Genomic DNA, 13,750 nt, shown 5'->3' with positions numbered 1-13,750 from the left:
TTTTGATTTGCCCACTACATGGGAAATCCCAGGTACATTTCTTATTATTTTATGGGTTCAATTAACAAGTGTCTAAGCATTTGTTAATAAACCATTGTAAGATGATTTGATACCACTTGTATGAGAAAAATAAATAAAATTCTTAAATAAATCATTTTTTTTCTTTTCCAATAAATCGTTTGGTTAGAGGAGTGGAAAAGTGGGAGAATAGAAAAATGGAGGGAGAATAGAAAAGTGGAGGATAGAAGAGATTTAGTTTTCTCCTATTTGTGTTTGTTCGAGAGGATGGAAAAGTAAAGAGATAGAAAACTTATTTGTTTGGTTGAAAAGAAAAAAGAGAGGATGGAAAAGTGAAGTTGATATAAATTAACAATTATATCTCCATTAAATAAAACAAAAAAGCAACACATTTTTTTAGCAAATAAACTGTGTATGTGCAAATGGATTTAAAAAAAAAAAAAAAAAAACTAGTCAAAACCACAAAAAAAAAGGGCATTTGGGCATGGACAAAACTCTTGTGTTTGTTCGAGAGGATGGAAAAGTAAAGAGATAGAAAACTTATTTGTTTGGTTGAAAAGAAAAAAGAGAGGATGGAAAAGTGAAGTTGATATAAATTAACAATTATATCTCCATTAAATAAAAAAAAAAAGCAACACACATTTTTTTAGCAAATAAACTGTGTATGTGCAAATGGATTTAAAAAAAAAAAAAAAAAAAACTAGTCAAAACCAAAAAAAAAGGGCATTTGGGCATGGACAAAACTCTTGTGCACTTGCACAAGGGTATTTTTGTTCCATCGGGTGCTTCATTTTCTCCCTTCTAGTTTTCTCCCCATTTTGAGAATAGAATTTTTTTATGGGCCCAGTGTGAAAACACCCAGGCCCCACCATCTCTTTTCCCTCCCCTCCTCCCAACCAAACACCCTCCAAAAATTTTTCCTTCCTCATTTTCCCTCATTTTTTATTTCCATCCTCTCCAAAATCCACTCTACCAAACACCTCCTTAGAACATCCAAAACTCCTTGTTTTATTTCTGAAGCCTTGAAGAGTTCAATGTTAGGCTAGCAGTGTCTTGGATTGGATTGTTAGAAATGTAAGCAAATTTTGGAGTAATAATTGTCATTCTTGTGAAAAGGTTGTTTTTCTTTTGTTGTTACATTTTACTCGTTTATGATGGAATGTCAAATTGAAATAAAATTAATGGCTCCATATATATATATATATATTAAATTTTCTTATGTAAGTAGGAAAAGGAGATTCAAAATACATGAGAAGAACTGAACAATACCTTGATAAGATAGAAAACCTCATGCAATTATACATGTAAGTTTAAGCAGTGGTCCTCCCATTCCTGGAACCACCTAACCTAAGGGACCCAACAGGGGCTTATTTGGCTAGCTGTGGGATTGGAGCACACCCCATTTTTAATAGTCTCCTTTTACAAGCCTGATGCTGTCTTCTAAAGCCATTCCAGCCCAGCCCTTTTTCTGACTCTATAGGCTTATTTGGGCTATTTTAAGACTAAACTCGTTTGAAGCAAGTTTTATTGGGCTGCCAACCAACTCACTGTCATTCTCTGAAATAAATTCTGCAAGAGGAACTCACACAACCCACCATTGGCTAAAAAGACTAAAACCATATCCTGACCAAACTTTGATCAAAATCATCCACTTTATTCAACACATAAGCATAGAATCATGGCACTATTCATGAAATATACACAAAAAATAATATCATTAAACAAGAAAACAACTACAATGCAAGGAAACACGTGAAGTCAAGATAATAAATCGAAGAGCGTGTTTGGATGGAGAGGGAGGAGAGGGGAATAGAGGAAGCATGGATCAAGTAAATCATAACAGTAATAGTAAATTTATCAAGAGAGTGCAAACTGAAGTTATGCATCTCTCTCTCTCTCTCTCTGGTACAAATGAATACACAACCTTTGCACCTGCCCGTGGGGAAGGTGGGGGGACTACACATATCGAACCTCAATTAACCCATAGCATAGACCGACATCAAAGGTAAGGTTGGCTAATATGATATTGGACATGGGACAAGTATCTGGAAGAAAGTACCAAATCAAAGATGTTGCCTCAAAGTTTCACCAGGACAGCCACATGGAAACCGTCAGCAATGGAAGCATTATTACTAAGCCATAGTTCACAAAGGAATCAACATCTTTGACTTTCTGCAACTCCTTATGAAAAGTGCTCCATATACATTCAATATTGCCTCGTTGATCCTGCACTTTGTGTACCTCCCCTCTTTAGTACAGTTGTATATAGAAGAAACTGAAAAATAACCATAAAGGCTTATCAATAAAATTTTACCTCTGTGTTTAGCTCACCAATTTGATCCAAATCATTGGAATTCAGCAATAATATTTCCTTGTCATGGTCTGATTTCTCGGTAGACATTCTGATTTCAACACTACCGAACTCTTTTCTTGACAGGACTCTGTAAGCTGAATCAGTATGTATTGTTTCCATGACTGAGCCAAAGAAATTTGTCACAGGTACCTAGATGTAGTTTGATAGAGACACAATTTAGGATTTATTTCAAGCTGAACAAAAATTACTGATAAAGAGGTACATTGGTGGGTAACTCGGGTAAAGTAGTAATGGCTGCACCAATTATACCAAAAAATTCTAAACAACGAAAATCACTGGTCATTGCTTTGATATTGAAAGAAACCTTTTCATGCGAAGTGACGATACAAGGATACAAATTATTATAGGCTTCTTTAATCAGAAGAGGTAAATCATGCCAGGTTTAAGCCTAAGCCCTCCTCTATTGTTCAACCCATGGAAAAGCTTATTTTGTAAACATGACAATGCCCACAATAATGTCATAAGGAAGCATGGAGAAGAAGAAAACAAACTTGATTTTTCTGGGCCTAAATTAGATAAGACAGCTTAAGGGGAAAAAATTGAAGGCATTTTGAAAAATTAAAAGCTGAATAACAAAACAAATCAATATTTTAAGAAATTTTCAAATTTTCAAATCCCATGTAAGTTAGAGATGAGAGTTAAATAAGACGCTTCCTGAATGCGCTACAAAATAAACTTCCAAGAACACAGATAAAAAATATTCATGCAAAGCCAGTGGCCAGACAGGTTAAGAAGTGGCATAATATGACTCAAATTACATCACGAATTATTTAGACAGAGCAGCTTCAACACATTTACGATTAGAAGATCAATAGCATCAGAGATAAGTGTAGAACATCCATACCTCCTCCAAACGACGTTGGTACAGATCTGTTCTATAATATGCAGTTGACATCAACATACTTGGATTATATGAACCGAAAAGACTGCAAATAGCCACAAATATCCACAATGGAGCTTAATTTAAAATATGATGGGTATTTAGACATCTGCAAAATATATTAAATCTACCCAAATACCACTTTAATCATTGACAGAGCAAAAAATGATTCAAAGTATTTAACTGAAAATCAATGAGAGAACACCTATAGACAATATTATACATTCATTTAATCTCTCTCCAGCTACATGGTTGGCGTAAAAGGGTGGAAAATAAATCTGTTAGTTTCAATAGGCTCTGCCATGTTTGGATGGGTTAAACAATCTCTCTTATGATTCCATCCAGAGATGTTGTTCTGATTATTTTTACTTAAAGAAAGAAAAAGTTTAAATTTGACAAAAGCAATTCACAAAATAATCTAGGCAGCAGCCAATGAGATCTAGCTCAAATGGCACCTCCCCTTGTATGACTAAGGTGGAAGGCGACTAGGTGAGGTCATGGGTTCAAGAGCCACCAGGTGCATGTAAACTTACCCCAAAAACTAAGAGTAAACAAGTCCAATTGTATTTTTGTTTTTGATTGGTAAATTATATATTACCCCATGGGTCTTGAACCTACAACCTAACCCTCCACCTAAAACTTATTTGGGGGGGAGGTGCCAATTGAGCTAGAGCTCATTGCAAACAAGTCCAAAATATTATGCACAGTTTGATTGATTTATCATCATTTTAAAAGTACTTTTACACTTCACAATGTTTAGAACAAAGAGAGGCACCGACATACTATGCTTATTATTATTATTATTTAATAGTAAAGCACTGACATATTTACTTGTAAAAAAAAAAAAAAAAAGAAGTAAAGCACTGACATACTATTCTCCTGCTAAGAATCACAAAACTGAGTTCTTCCAAACTATATACTGCCAACCTAATTCTGCCTGAAGTAACAACATCACACTGTAAATATAGAATTAGCATTTTTTTTTTTTTTTGGGTGGGTGTGGATTTTTACCTGTTTTGAGTTAGTCCAAGTTATTTTTTAAATTGGAATAAATATAACATAAATTGCAATAGAGATAAATGACACTGCAATTGAAAGGAGATTCTTGTAAAAATCGAGGCCTTCCTAGCTTTGACAGAATTGAAACCCACAGGGGGGGAGGCTACTATTGGTAAATGTTTATATACAAAACAAAATAGAAAAATTATAGGACCAGAAAAGAAAATAAACAGGGATGCACTATGCATCAGAAGTAAAATAAGCTACCAGTGTTTTTCTATTACTTATACTTTAATGTACCTGGTCAATGAGGCATTATCATACATATTTAGTCTCTCAAAGAAGGCAAGGGTGTAAAATGTGAAACGATCCACAACTGAAACACCAACCTGTTTCAGGGAAAAAAAAATTGGAAGAGAATAAGAAGAAATCTGAATATGTGGTACCCTAAGACCTAGAATATAAAAATTCAAAGAATGTCATATTGAATTCATAGCATCCTGTCACATATGCATTATTCAAATCGTCAACAGAAGGAAACTGCAATAGAACTACACTTACATCTGAGTCCAAGTGATGTGAGTATGAGTTCTCTCCTTTCATGCTGCTTCCAATGGCTAAAGCACCTGGTGATTGAAGCTGCAGAACTTAAAAAATGACCTTCAATTCCATGATTAAATCAATTCCTACAAAGGCCACATTTTGCATGCCTCAATAACTACAATAGAAATCTTAGAATGGCATGTCCATTTGTGACAAACACGACCTGAAGTGCATAAAACAATTTGAAACATATATAAAAGTGGACATATGACATGATGCACACAGCATAATAACAGTAGCAACACATCATACTCAGAAAAATGCCACAATAATATGTAGCTCTCACTGCAAAGATAGTTCCCCAAACGTGGCTAGCAATTGGAGGGGGGCAGGTGGGGAGTTTCATGCAGCAGACTAGTTCACGGTGACCACGCTATCTTAAAAAAAGTTAACTGCAGTAGATGGCACAGGCTGAAGATAATTTTAAATGACACTAAAATCAGAGAATTATGTGAAGGGCCTACATATCAGAATGAAATAGCTGGAATGATTTAGTAAAACAGTACTATCGATATACCAATATGTAACATGGATACAGTAACACTGGAATTCATACCAATTGACCCTAGCTCAAATGGACCCTAATCCCCTTCACCCTGGGATTGTTTCTTTTTCATTTAGCAAACCCTATCTTTCAGACATGAGGAACAGTAAGAGTACGGACTCTCTGCACTGGATATTAACAACTCTCAATTTTGTCAGTCAAAATTTTTGACATTTACAACCACTGATATGGGATAATTGCAGAGAAATAACAAGTGGTAAAGGTTAGCCATTATCAATATGAGGTCAGCACAAGAATAAGGATGTGTTGGTGGCATTCGTGCATCAGCAAAAGGTCCCTATGGCGTTCCTTCTAGAAGTGTCATGCCACATTCACTACCTTGATCTCAAAGAAAAAAAAAAGATTATTTATCTAAATAAACCCAGACCAATATGTTGGGCAGGAGCTTTGTAAATAAAGTATGGTCTGTGGATTGATTACGGTGATAGGGAAGGTTTACAAGCATTCTGAGCACCAACCAACTTCATCTGTTCATAAATTAAGGCCCAGAAATCCTAGTCAAGCTCGATGATGCCTCATTTGATGTGTGTATGTGAGCCTCGTATGTTAATGTTACTAAACAAATTTTTATACGATTTTACGCTCATTATTCAGACTCAGCATATTGACCATCAATTTTAGCTTGGTTGGTCTCGAACCAGGACCTTCGTAAACCTTATTGTCACTAATAGGTCTACCCTCTGCAAGTTTCAATTGGGTAGGCATCTTTCCAAAATCCATTCAATCTTGTAATTGATTAAAATTTAATGTGATTCAGGAATTCTGGTGATCAAATCAACTCTTAAACTATAAAGTATCACTGATGCAATTCCTATATAAACAATCAACTCTGAATGCAAACAAAAATCTTTTTTTCCTAAAATGTGGATTTACCTTTAAATGGATAAGTAAAATTCCTTAAAAAAAAGATTTCATTAGGAGTTATTTCAGTTAATAATATTTCTAAGAACGTCACCCAATAATAACCCAGATTACAGACCTGAGAGAAGAGAGTCGCAGCCTGACAAGTGTCCACCATTATGAGCAGCTCCTTGAATCTAGATTTATTACATTACCATCAAGATATGAGCTTATTGTGCAGCAGTATCAGCAATATTGATACTTGGAAAGATTTTACAAACAAAAGAGAATAAACCAATTGCTCTTAATATCCAGACACGCACACACACACACACACAGAAATTTCACTTTACAGAATTTAATTCTTAATATATCTGCCTGGTATCCAAATTTTGATTTTGCAAGGTATGGTATTATTGCAGAATTCCAACCAAATGCCAAAGTTTGATGTCATTACCAGTTTCCACATATGATTTTCCTCATCCTAATTGAAACATAAAAGATTCAACTACAAATATCGTACAAAACATGCACGAAAGTAAAAGATTCCTACCTACGCTTTTCTTTCATTTGTTTCACAGCATCAGCTAAATCATGACTCTGGAGCTCTTCTGAGTCCTGAAATTTCAAAAATTCATCTCCCCCATGTCCTGTCATATACAGAAGAATGTGGCTTCCTTCATCACTTAAAAGACGCTTAGATCTTGGAACAGCATTCTCATGACGCCCAGTCAATACACGAAAAAAATTTTCAACGGTCACTTCATAGCCTCGATAATCTACCTGAGAGATTGCAGTCAGGTAAAGATCAGAGTCCTCTCTAGAGAACCAATTACCAAAAGTCCTTCAGTTATGATTGACCTGAAGCAAGAAAATGTTCCTTCCAAGATTACTTTGATAAACCAGACTTACTATGGAAATTAAGAGAAGATATGGTGGGAGTTCAAATTTTTTTTGTGGGGGGGGGGGGGGGGGGTGGGTGGGGGGGTGGGGGTGTTGGCGGCAAGGGAGGGAATTAAAAACTAAACTCATCTGGAACAACAATATATCTTTCTATCATGCCATTATCTCCTCTCTTTAGAAAGGTCATAAATTTTTTTTTTTTTTTTTTTTTTTGTCCCAAATGATAGAGGAGGGGGTTTTCTGTTGCTAGAAGTTTGGAAGAGTGACCAAACCTTGAATTTCATTTCAAAGGGAAGTTGTAAGTAATTTTATTACACTTTCAAAACTTGCATTTCTGCTTCATAAAGTATCAGTGATTAAAAGAGGCATTGGATCTGCTTAAAGCATCAAATTCTACAAGAAAGTCACGACTATTTTAAAGAAGGTCAGTTAAATAGATGGAAAAAAAGTTGATGGCCCATTCTAAACGTATTCCATTAACTGAAATTGCAATCACAAATGTGAAATCTATACCAGTCACAGTTGTCATGGATTTTATCTCCCATTGTTTCTGAATATGAATATTTATTTAAATCTTCCATTCTTAATGGGCCTATTTAAATTTTTTAGAATATATCATGGTCACAGGGAATTCAAAAGCCTCAGCCATCATCGTATGAAATCTGAAACAAAGGCAATCTATGAATATCTCAAATTGATTAGATATGGTGATCATTCCAAGTTCTTGATGGCCCTATTTAACATGATGTTTGTGTGGGTTAGACGTTAGATGTACCAATTGAGTAATTTGAATTCTAAATAACGACTAAAAAGCCCCTAAACGAATGCCGTAATTCTCAGGTTTCTAATGAGACCAGAGCAAAAAGTAACAATATAAATGCATGCACTCCTTAGAAGAGTCATAAGCCTAATTGCATACACAAGACTCACCTCAACATTATCTCCATACAAGTTAAGTTTGTGGTTTTCATTGTTAAAAACTTGGGCAGGGTATTTGTTTCTGGCATTGCAAGCCATGTCATCTGCCAGCATGAGTATTATCCTCTCATCAGGTATTCCTAGCCGCTTAACCGTCCTGGGAGACAAAAGTATTGGAAAATTCTCTATCAATGAATACCAGGAAAGATGGAGCCAAAACGTAAATAAATAAGAAAGCAATTTGCTTACCGATACAAGGATAAAGTATTAGCCATGTGTCGATAATTAAACCTGAACAAGGACACATGAAAAATTTATTCAACTGGAAAATTCATATAAAACAAAATGTGCTTTTGCTTAAGTTGCTCATAATGCATATTCAAGCTTAGCGTATTTGACGTTGATTGTATCCCTCCCTCTCCTTTCGAAGAAAAATTCAGGGAAGACAAGGATTTATGAAAAAGACTCTCACAACCATGTTGTCACTTCTTTTTAAATTCCTTTTTCAATTTTTTTTTTTTTTTTTAAAGACAGACAGTACTAAAGTTTTATGAATGAACATAGAAAAGAAAAACAGTTTATCTTTAACATATAAAACGAAATTTTTTTATTGTTATGAGTGCTCTTTAACTTGCATACAGATACCAATAATTTCATTACTGACCAGTAACAAATATCTGCAAAACTCTTCATAATGGACTTAGACAAAACCCTTTCTCATCACCACCATGAAGGGCATAGAGTTCTAAGAAAATTTTAGGATACTCCAGAAACGATAAACTCTGCATCAGAAATCTCTCATTCAATAACATTACAAGGCTCTAGATGTCAAGAATGGAAACCTCCTTATTGGAAACGCCCAAGTTTGCAAAACAATAGAGACATTAAAATTATTATTTTATCAAATCAGTCACAACAAGGTCTCAAGTTTCTCTCTTTTATAGTGTTTAATTACCGATTCTTCTAAAAGTTTAAACTGCTAGGAAATGTTGAATTTAATCGGTCAACCACAATTCTAAAAATGAAATTTAGTTTTGCCCATTATCCAAGACAATAACATGGATTTTCTCCAACAAATTATAATATAAAAAAAAAAAAAAAAAAAATTTGACATGGGTATTGTTAATCATAACAAACTATAACATGGGTATGATTCATTTTCTCCAACAAATAAATACAATTATTAAAAAAATATGACATGGGTATTGTCTAAATTATAGAAAAGAGCATAAACGTAAAAACTTTAACAGAAAGAAATGAAATGAAAGTAGAATTACCAGAAACGAGAGGTGCAGACCAAAACAGCCCAGTTGTTAGTGTGCATAGCAGTCTCAGTTTGTGATTCGCAATTGCTGAAACCCAGAAGAAGCAGAAACAAAAATGACAACGCCGTAACTTTTGAGCCCAACATGTTGAATCGCAATTGTTTCATAGCTTAGCGTTTGTCCAACTGTGACAGAGTCTCTGAGATTGATTTGCTTATGGGGTTTGATTTCTCTTCTTTTTTTTGCTTTCTGTTTATCAGATGAACAAAAATTTATTTGTTAACAAAAAGAATGTGTGATGTGTAACCCGGCAAGAAATCGGGTCACACACGGTACGGTGAGGAATATATATATATATATATATATATATATGTATTGCGTTTTTCAAAATTCACAATACAATAAAAAGGTAAGTGTTGTTGTTATTGTTTATAGTCAAATTATGGGTTACATTTTAGTCTAACGGGTAAAGTCTTTTTTCTAAACTATTATTTAAGGAGTTTCTCTTATTTAGAATCCTTATTTTTTTTTGTTCAAAAATACTCTATCCTTATATTTAAGTATAAATAAAATTAAAAAACAATCCGGTAAAAATACAACTCTAACTCCCAATAAATCACTATTATGTTAATTTTCAAATTGTTTCATTCACCTATAATTTAGATTCTTAAAATAAAAATTATATCTAAAAATAATTTTTTTTTTTGCTATAAAATAGGACCACTAAACATAATGTTTTCTCTTTTCTTTTTTTCTTTTTTCGATTTCTTTTCTTCTAAATTCTAATCTCACTTTTTTTTTTGGTTTTTTTTTTTTTTTTCAAATCTCTTCTTCTTTATTTCGGAATTATTAAAAAGAATATTTTTAATGTACTCCCTTTTTTTCTTTTTAATGATTTATATATGTTAGCATTTAAATTGTTTTCTCTTCACATCTATTTGTACTGTCTTTTTATTTATTTATTTTAATGAATGTATTTTTTATGTTTAAAATAAAAATCACTATGCGTGTAGTTTAATAGGATAGAAGAAATAAACATTTTAAATTGAGATGAATAAAAAATTATGACACTAAACTCAAAAAAAAGTCTTATTGCACGCGCAAATATATATATTGTGGGGCCAGAGAATTTGTGGTCCCGACCCACTTCCCATTAGGGCCCAAGGCCCGCGCCGAGGAGAATAGTTGCCGAGGACAAGTATTTAAATACCAAATAGCCTAGGAATGCGGCCAAGGATGACCATGTCCTCGGCATCCCAAGGCCTAAAAGGGAAGAACAACACATTATCAAAGGCAGCCTCCAAAGCGCTCCCAGAAGAAAAGGCGAGTAGAATGGGACACACACGGGAGTACAGTGTGTGATTGATTCAAGGAAAAGACGTCACCTCCGCATTGAATGCTCCAACAAACGTCCTAGCCACATTGATGAGAAAAGACCCCTGAACAGTGTGGTTTCGGTTATTGCAACTAACAGAAAGTGGGGAGAGGCGGCTGATGGGACAGGCACTCGAGTAGGTATCTGCCTGATCAACAGATGGAAGGTCAGGATCAATTGGGAAGGGATATATAATGTAAGGGCTAATGCCACAAAAAAAGAGGAAACCATGGTATCCAAAGAAAGAGAGGAAAAGTAAGAACATGAAACTTCATGGACAAGATCCATGGACAAGCTTAGTTCACCTTTGCGCGTCCACCATGAACACCATGACTAACCACTGCCCGGTGACCAAGGCCTAGCTTTTCAGCCCACGCTCTACAAATTTTATTGTTTGGGCCTTTAACGTACGAACCCAAGACCAGTTTGGGATCGTTACAAATTGAGTCCTTACATATATATTAGAAACCTTCAAAATGTATAAAACTTTGTAGGTATTACGGATAGGATTTTTATGATGTGACAACGGGAAGCTCTTATATTATTTGGTGAGGTTAAGAGTTATCTATCTCAACTAAGTTAGCACATTTTGATGTCTTTGACATTCATGTTCACATTATTTCTTCCTCCCAACTATCAAATTATAAAATAAATGTGTAAATGCCTTGACTGCTCTTGCCCTAGGAGAACAACAAATTTTGAAAATTTTGTTTTTAGGTTAGTTAAAAATGAATGAAAATCAATATTTATAATATGAAATAAAAATATACATATTTTTTTTAAAAAATCCATATTGTATATTTTTCTGAGATGAAACAAATGCCACTATTTATGTTTCTACCATATATATTTTTTTTTTGAGAAACCAGGAAAGAAATTTTATTTAAGGCAAATCAAACTGAAAAACATCTTCCAAATTATATGGTAGATCTTCTAACCACACATTAAAATCTGTAGATGCAACTGCTCTACGAGCAAGGGCATGAGCAAGCTTATTGTCCTCCCTCTTGACATGAAAAAAACTACAATTAAAATTAGATACTAAACAATGAATATCAGCAATGATATTTCCACACATAATCCTTGATGGCTTGTCTGTAGTAAGAGCTTGGATAACCCTCAAAGAGTCACCCTCCATCTCCACGGCTTGAAGACACAACTCCTGGGCAAAAACAACAGCTCTTTGGGTAGCTAGAGCTTCCACCATGTCCACGAAACCCGGATACAAATAAAGTAATACAAAAATAATATTCTATAACACAAAGTATTCATCCAACAAAATTAAGATGTCAAATATGAAAAGAAAAAAAAAATCAAGATACTTTGGTGACATCCATTACCTCTAACTTTCTTTTAACATTTACTCCATTTGTAAAATCTTTAGAATCAAACAAGGTGTTTAGAAGTTTGGCTCTTTATAAAATATTACACAAACACATGGGTTATGAAAGTAAAAATATTAAAAGGATACACAAACACAAAAATTAAAGAAAAAAAATGAAAAACAAAAGTAAGCACGAAAGATAAAAATTCATGTAAAAGATATTTTAAGGCTTGAGGACGAAGGATCTGTAGAAACAAAAGAGCAAAAATGGCAAAGAGAGGGTAAACAACATGGAGCGTTTTGGCGTAGTGCTGTGTATATATATATACATATATATATATATATATATAATAGTAGGTCAGTTTTGTTTAAAATTTTCCATGTTAGTGAGTAGTAGTTGTTTTGAAATTGTACAGTTTGTTGAGTAGTAGTTAGGTTAAAAACTGTCCCTTTAACATAATAAATAAAGTAATAAAAAATGATGAGTAAAATTGTGGGATTACCAAATCTTATGTGGCAAAATATTAAAAGATCAACTGATAGTCAAATATCTTCGGCATAGTTTAAAACACTCCATGTTTTTTAGTAGTAGTTAGTTTAAAACTCTTCATGTTATTGAGTAGTAATTGATTTAAAACTCTTCAGTCTGTTAACTAATAGTTGGTTTAAAACTCTCCTTTTGATATAATAAATAATTAACAAAAAATGATGTATATAATTGTGGGACTAATGAAACTTATGTGGCAAATTATTAGATAGTTAACAAATAGTCAAATGCTTTGATTTTATATTATACTAGTTAAAGGCCTGTGCATTACACAGTTTTATCAAAATCTTATAAAATATATTTTTTATTTGAAAAACAATAAAAAAAATAATAATAATTATAAACAAAGGAATAATGAGTTTTTAATTGCTACGCCACATGGTCCATGCATGGATCATGAATTGAGCTACTACTTCATATGTATCAGGGTCTGTATCTTTGTCTAGAATTTTTGCCACTGGTGAAACCAAATCAAAATATGTGCATAGGGCAATCCTCTTTTTAGAAATTCAATAGTGTACAAAACTACTGTGAGAGTGCTTTTTTCTTTAGCACACAGGCCCAAGAATCCTGGGCCAAATAATTGTGTTTTGGTGGACTGGGCTTGATTCACCGTAGCTAAATGGGGGCTGATTACGAACCAAGTTATGTGCAAGTCACATAAATCTCCTCAAGGCAAAAATGCGATTCCTCCTCGGGCGTACTGTCGTGGGATCCCGGGACGTACTGTCTTGGGATCTCGGGGTGTATGAGGCCTGTAAGAATCCAGAATCTCTGGTTCTCTGCACTATACAATCTTTATACATATATGTAAGTGAATTTCATGAGAATGATTTAGCCACGAGGATCCTGGCCCCAATTCTCACAGACTTAGTGCTTTTGCACAAGACTTGTGGGATTTGGAACTCAAGTCTGAGTGGCTTTGCTTGGGCAAGGACTCAGTTTTACAAGTAAGAATATATGTATTGAGCAGCAAGAAGCAGTAAAGAAAGATAATATAATAAAGAAATATGCAAAGTAATTGTTAGAAATTCTCAAATCAATATGAGATATTTCATTATTTTTCTTGATTGTGGATTACAAATGTGCTCACTAAGACGTGATACAAGGTTCAAATAAGCTCAAAAATTACAGACTTT

General features: G+C 34.0%; 1 protein-coding gene across 1 annotated transcript; it reads right to left on the bottom strand.

Annotated features, from left to right (window-relative positions):
* Nucleotides 1-1,651: 1,651 nt before the first annotated feature.
* On the bottom strand, nt 1,652-9,679 carry LOC115981937 (putative GPI-anchor transamidase). Its single transcript, XM_031104375.1, has 10 exons — nt 9,378-9,679; nt 8,350-8,391; nt 8,113-8,257; nt 6,833-7,062; nt 6,419-6,476; nt 4,833-4,910; nt 4,572-4,660; nt 3,237-3,318; nt 2,333-2,521; nt 1,652-2,244 (listed from the first exon to the last, which is right to left on the bottom strand). Exons 1-10 carry the CDS (start codon nt 9,530-9,532, stop codon nt 2,104-2,106), a joined length of 1,209 nt encoding a protein of 402 aa, XP_030960235.1. The 5' UTR covers nt 9,533-9,679; the 3' UTR covers nt 1,652-2,103.
* Between the last annotated feature and the right edge of the window lie 4,071 nt (nt 9,680-13,750).

Source organism: Quercus lobata, chromosome 3 (assembly GCF_001633185.2).
Source record: "Quercus lobata isolate SW786 chromosome 3, ValleyOak3.0 Primary Assembly, whole genome shotgun sequence".
NCBI classification, from domain to species: domain Eukaryota; kingdom Viridiplantae; phylum Streptophyta; class Magnoliopsida; order Fagales; family Fagaceae; genus Quercus; species Quercus lobata.
The sequence above is the reverse complement of the archived record's forward strand: the minus strand, read 5'-3'. Positions and strand labels throughout refer to the sequence as shown.

What these genes read in the sequence shown, in the direction of transcription:
- LOC115981937 (XM_031104375.1), bottom strand. Translation starts at nt 9,532, where the DNA reads ATGAAACAATTGCGATTCAACATGTTGGGCTCAAAAGTTACGGCGTTG. An exon ending in TGTATGGAGATAATGTTGAG is followed by an intron (nt 7,063 to 8,112) that starts GTGAGTCTTGTG and finishes GCAATCTCTCAG; the next exon opens with GTAGATTATCGAGGCTATGA. An exon ending in GATAATGCCTCATTGACCAG is followed by an intron (nt 3,319 to 4,571) that starts GTACATTAAAGT and finishes GGCTATTTGCAG; the next exon opens with TCTTTTCGGTTCATATAATC.